Source organism: Musca vetustissima, unplaced genomic scaffold (genome assembly GCF_032173495.1).
Source record: "Musca vetustissima isolate MV318-11 ecotype Yass unplaced genomic scaffold, APGP_CSIRO_Mvet_v1 utg68263, whole genome shotgun sequence".
In the NCBI taxonomy this organism is placed as follows: Eukaryota; Metazoa; Arthropoda; class Insecta; order Diptera; family Muscidae; genus Musca; species Musca vetustissima.
Genome location: NW_026873741.1, coordinates 1 through 6,489, shown reverse-complemented (window position 1 = coordinate 6,489; position 6,489 = coordinate 1). Strand labels below are relative to the sequence as shown.

The 6,489-nt window shown below is 41.1% G+C and overlaps 1 protein-coding gene across 1 annotated transcript; it reads right to left on the bottom strand.

The window, feature by feature from the left end:
• Positions 1-1,455: 1,455 nt before the first annotated feature.
• LOC133327771 (alpha-tocopherol transfer protein-like) lies at positions 1,456-4,364 on the bottom strand (the record flags this gene model as incomplete). Its single annotated transcript, XM_061536312.1, has 5 exons — positions 4,301-4,364; positions 2,396-2,555; positions 2,090-2,171; positions 1,655-2,020; positions 1,456-1,592 (listed from the first exon to the last, which is right to left on the bottom strand). Coding segments are annotated over exons 1-5 (809 nt in total), but the record flags the coding sequence as incomplete, so codon positions are not given.
• Positions 4,365-6,489: the final 2,125 nt, after the last annotated feature.

Genomic DNA, 6,489 nt, shown 5'->3' with positions numbered 1-6,489 from the left:
GGGAGCTACATCTAAATCTTAACCAATTTTCAAGAAACTCTGCAAATAATATTCTAGACTTAATTGGGTACGCTATGCCAAATTTCGTGGAAATCGAATGATATATAAGGACTTTGGTACACCATTCACATAAAATCGGACGAAACTATATATGGGAGCTACATCTAAATCTAAACCGATTTTCACGAAATTTAACACACATCGTTCTGGACTTAATTCAGTGCACTGTGCCAAATTTCGTGCAAATCGAAGAATATATAGGGTCTTTGGTGCACCATTTACATAAAATCAGACGAAACTATATATGGGAGCTATATCTAAATCTGTGAGTCTATGCATGTTCTCAAAAGAAACCATATGTCTATCTCGTTTCCTTTTGCATGTTACAAACATATGCACAAAGACATAATACCCTGTACCACAGTGTGGTGAAGGGTATACAAATCCACGCCCATATACTGACATGAAAAAATATTTTTAAAAAATCCACGCCTGAAAAAATATTTTTAAAAAATCCACGCCCATATGCTGAAAAAATATTTTTAAAAAAATATACTGAAATAATATTTTTAAGAAATCCACGCCTATATATTGACCATGAAAAAATGTTCATCTGGAATAATGGCGTTACCCGAAACTTGACTCAAAATTGAACACTAATTTTCTGCGGATCTATTTATCAAGCCTAAGTAATATTTCGACATATTTTTCAGCCTTTAAACCGATTAGAGGTCAACATTTCCTCTTTTGTACCCTGGTATCTTTTCCCCATCATGTTTCCCCCGAAGTGAATATTGACCGATCATTATTATATCAGACATTCCAATGAGTGTAAGATCACCTTTCCTTTATAATATTGGACGAAACTATATATGGGAGCTATATATAAATCTAAACGGATTTCAATAAAACATGGTCCACGTTAGGCTATACTAACTTCAGTACGTTGTGCAAAATTTCGTGCCAATCGCCCTAATTTTGACCATTTTACTAAAAATCGGAAGAAAATATATATGGGACCTATATTTAAATCTAAACCAATTTTCACCAATTTCAATAGGGTTCGTCCCTGTGGCAAATAAATGATCTGTGCCAAATTTCCTCCAATTCGGATAATAAATGCGCCATGAAGTTTGTTTATAATTTAAAACTATTTAAAACATGTTTACAATTAAACAACAAATATTCACAAATTTTATATTGAGGTACAATTTGTTTAACATTTATATCACATACATACACAATACTAATACATTCACAAGTCTATAGAAAAACAAAACACAAAAAACAAATTCGACAACTTTCACAAATCACCACAAACTCCAACGACTCGGCGCTTCTTCAGTTTTGTTAATTTTCCAATGTCTAGGATCCATTAAATATTCCCTGAAAAAATATATCATTTATTTTGGAATATTTTTTTTTAAATTATATATAATTGAATAAAATTCTTACTTTTTGTTATTGATAATTTTCCACCAATCCGATGAGATCTCGGCTAAACTTCGAGCATTACCACCATAGTCCAAAGGCAAGATGTCACGCGGCACTTGTTCATATAACGTTTCGAGGCCTTTGGTGTGGAAGTGGGTCTGCAAACAAAATCTTATTTAATAGAAACCTATTTTTTTAAAAAAAAGTAAATTTTCCCTACCATATTAAATACTTCCTCGCGTATAAATGGTTTTGTTATCCTCACCATATGATTAACTTGCGCTGGACAATTAATAATGTGCATTGCCTTTAGTCGTACAGGATATGCTTCCTGTAGGAAATTCATATAGGCCCGCATAACCATCAGCGACATATTGGCAATGTGACGCAACGTATAATTGGCAATATCAACAATGTGTATTTCACCATTGGACAATTTGGACATATCATCATCGATATCCTCGTCATCGGTTGCAGTCTCAGTGGGTGGCGGTGGAGTAACGCTGAAGTTATCGGTAACATCGTCAAAGGTAAAACGTGTGTCGGTCATCATGAAAAATGCCTTGCTCTCTTCAATGTTGTTTTGCTATGGAATAGAGGAAGAGTGAGTAGGGGAAATATTTGGAAGTGCAGGAGTGAAGGGAGATTTACTTACTGCCTTTGCATCTTTGTTTATCAACCGAAAACATAAAACCTTGTAATTATCCGCTGTGAGCCCGGGTAATGGAACCATTTCTCTAAAAAGAAATGTACGTTTTTAATTTTAATATGGAATGCTATAGGACAAATTCCAGAAAATAGAAGGTCCAAAGCTCAGTTATTTATTAGTTACTGGAACCAATACCAAATAATCGATGTAAAATTTCGAAGGCGAGTCAAATCCAACGAAAGCTATTAGTGAAAGTAATGGCGGAATAGTGCAGTCTCCTGGATCATTGTTTTCAATTTTACTTATACTTACACATTTAAAAATGATTTCCTAGTTACTTCATCTTCCGGATTACGATCAATAAATATCTGTGGGGTTTTATTTCTCAAGAAGTAGTTGCGTTCCAACAGCTTTTTTGTTTCTTCCACATCGTAGTTCATGCATTTTAGAAAACGTTTTAATAGTGTTACGTCTATAAGGAAATAAAATACAGAAACAAATTAAAATATTAATTTAAAAATAATTCTCTTAAGAGTTTATGAAATATGATATAGTAAATCTGAACATCCGTCTCTGGCAAACAATTGCTTTATTATTATGCATTAAATTCGGTAACACTCTAATACCCTACACATGAGTACATTCTAATTGATAACAGTAGCACTTGATCGTATTCTCTGCATTACTCTTTGCCCATAGCTGTACTCAACACTTCAGCACACACAACAAAGTAATTTAATCTTGATAAAAAAAATGTATATATAAGAGAATGAGTGCTTGTGAGAGCATGGAAAACAATATACGAACAGATGGCATATACGTCGGAGAACTGACCACAGATAATTGATAATATAAATAATAGGTGTGTTTTATTGCTTAAATAAAATTTGAAATTTAACTACTAACATTTAAATATTTAAAATAAAATATTTCGTTTAAATAAAATTGATGTATTTTTAAATATGTGTGAAATTAATTTTTTGATCATTTGAAAAAATGTATAATTCATCAATCAATGTCTGTATTATTTAATAAAAAATAAATATTATTTTTAGAAAAGGTTGTGTTTACAGTTGCCACTAAAAACATCACATACTATAGGTACATCGCACACATATATTTTGCTTGTTATCTGATTAGTTTCAATTGAGAAGGCGTTTTATAATTGAATTATTCCAGTTGAAGATTTATTCGTGTTTCGTGAACAAGACCGTATAGCGAATTGATATTACGCTATGCCATTGAATTTCAGTTTCGACGTCGAAATTATAAAACCAGTGAGCGAAGCAGTATAGTCGGACGGGGCCGACCATATGATATCCTACACAACTTCCATGAAAATCAAATTTTCTATGGTTCGATATTTTGAGCTTGGGCAATATTTAGCGATATTTGTACCCCCTTGACCGAATAGACGTCTACAAATATTACTAATATTCAGTACAGCTCTTCTAATTACTTGCACAGATCCCCTTCACCGTGGGTTGTGTTGTGATGTCCGGCTTTCAATAGTGGCCTTATAGGCGTTGTCCATGACCATACCAGTATCCTCATGGAAAATTTCAAAGCGATCCGCGATATATTTCCGCCCTCTAGTGTGGTAATACGTTACTAAATAATATATGAATACATAAGGACCTGTAAATATTTAAGTGTAACTCCCACATCCGAGTACACACGACAATGCAATTGGTATCAATGTAAAGGTAAACCACCTACGGGGAGCAAAGCTGAATGCTATCGGACGCGTCCACAGGTTGCGGATAGTGGAAAGCCCAACACCATTCGTTGGGTAACTGTTAATAACCAATAAACAGTCGCGGACAATCAGCGGGCTCAGGGGGAGAGTCTCGGAGGAAATGACCGGGTGCCAATGATCCCTGAGTCGACGAGGCGAGAATGGCGCCCCCTCCCATATATCCATCTCAAGGTTTGGGACACTACCTTCTTAAAGTGTCTCCCCTAACGCTGGGGTGTCATGCGACCTCGTGCCTATCAGCGTTCCACGGTTTGCAGTCAGGGTACCGACTGTATTAGAACGGAGCCTTGTTGATACCTGGGCGCCTCAACAAGTGTTTCAGGCTTAGTTGCCAAGTCCTTTCCATGGTAAGAGGCTATGCCATGGTCGACCTCAAATCCTCACTAACAGCACTTTTTATGGAGCCAATTTTTAATACACCCCCCCCCCAAAAAAACAAAACAACAATGAATGCGAACCTTCGACTGATGTTGGTGTGGCTGCCTTGGCACCCTCAGTCTCGAACTCTACAAGGTCAGACATCAATGATTCCCCCAAAGTGTTGACGACCCAAGCAATTCCCCTGGACCTATCTTTAGCCACCTGTCCATCTCTCGATGACGTAAATGCGAGCCTGGAGAGGCAGTCGAATCTTCTCCTCGACCTTCTGGAGGAAACCGGCTCCTTCCGCCTCAGTCAGGAGAGCATCCCAAATCAGCTCTGGGATGACTCTCTCTTGTCGGACGAGGATGACATTATGGAAACCACCGTTATTAGAACCACGGTGATAAGTACGGTAGAAACCATGATGTCTCCCCTGAAGCAAGGAGGGTCCCCTCGGCTGACTAAGGAGGCAAACCCTGGCGAGGTTGAAGACGTTGACTCAACCTCCACGGCCTGCAGTGACGTCGCGAGGCTTCTAAGGCAGTTGGCTGTTGAAGCAGATGCTGGCACCGATGAGGCTCCCATCGTTAAGATGGATGATTCATCGGTACCATTATCTGATAGACAAGCTGACGCTAAGGAGATCGCTGCCAAGAAAATGTATCGGAGAGCAGTCAATTTCTGCAAACGGTACATTGGACGGGACAGCGACTCCATCACGGGTAAGGAGTTCCTGTTAATCAAGAGGAACCTCAAACTCATTAGGAAGTTCTCTAGGAACTATCCTGATGACATTGAGAGGGACTTCTTGATTGACAGGATCCCCCGACCCAGTACTAAGACCACGGCGGTAGTCCCTTCTAAGAAGGAGAAACCTGCTGATGGCCCCGGTACATCCAGGAAGCTGATGCCTGAGACGTCTAAGCCCTCAGCACCCCCAAAGGGTAAACTGAGTACTGAGACGTCTCAGACATCAGAATCCACAAAGACAGAAGGCAGGGGACTGTCGAAGTCGGCCCGAAAGAGAGCCCGCAAAAAGGCCTCCAAGAAGACCGATAAGGCACAACCGCCCTCTGTCAATCCACCTTCTGCCGAATTGCCAAAGCTGACAGCCAAGGCGGTGACAATTGGGCAGTCGTCAGTGGTTAAGCAGAAGGTAGCGGACGCGAAGCAGGTGCCTGCGTCTGCTGGGCATACCTCTGTGGTAGCTGCTACCCCGGGTGCCAAATCTCGGCCACAGCCCACGGCTGTCAAGAGAATGAGGTCCTCGGAGGAGCAACAACCTGCTGCAAAGAGGCCCACGCAGTCGTCGGCCGTACAGAGCTCTGCTTCCTTTGCTTCGGTGGTAGCGTCGAAGGAGAAACCTGCCAAGAGCAGCGATTGTGGGGTGAAAACCAAACACGCTGTCTCGAAGCAGGTAGCCCGGACACCTACAACTAAGCAAAGCGACTCTGCTGATCCAAAAGAGGTTCCGGAAGATCTGCGGGTAGCGATCATCGACCTCAGCTGACCCTGACGGGTTTATCAGTGAGGAGAGATGGGAGCTGGTCGACAGCTATCTGAAGGACCTCTTCCTGTCCGACGAGGTTGATCGAGAGAGCCTGCGGTTTGGCCTGACCTCCTCTTACAAAGGAGTAAAGGTTGTTGATTGTCGCACTAAGAAGACTTCAGATTTTCTTAAGAAGACAATCAACAGCCTGGACCCCCTTTGGGAGGGTGGTCGTCTGGCGGCCGTAGCGGTTCAAGAGATACCGAGCGGTATGGTAACCTCGGTGTTTATCCCAAAACCTTTCAAGGGGCTGGAGAAGACACTGAGGTTATTGGAGAAGCAGAACGACGGCCTTCAGACGACGAGGAGGTGGAGAATCCTCGCCTCGTTTGAAAGGAACGGCGGTGTAGTCGCGAAGTTCGCTACCGATTCTGCGGGAGAGGAGTACTTGAGGAAGAACAAGGGTGAGCTTGTTTATGGAATGGGGAAACTTTGTTTCCGTCTCACCACTCCAAAACAATAGGCAGGCAGCAGCAAGCGCTTAACGTGATCCAGATAAATCTGCATCACTGTAAAGCAGCAGCTGCTGAACTGCTACTCACCCTTTCTTCCTCAAACATCGACGTGGCGCTCATCCAGGAACCTTACCTGTACAAAGGTAAGGTGACTGGACTGGGCGACACCAAATACACGCTTTTGTCTACCTCCAATGGAGAGAAGGTGAGCACGTGTATTCTTGCTAAAAAGGAGTTAAATTTAATGCTTCTTTCTAATTTCAGCAATGGAGATATGACG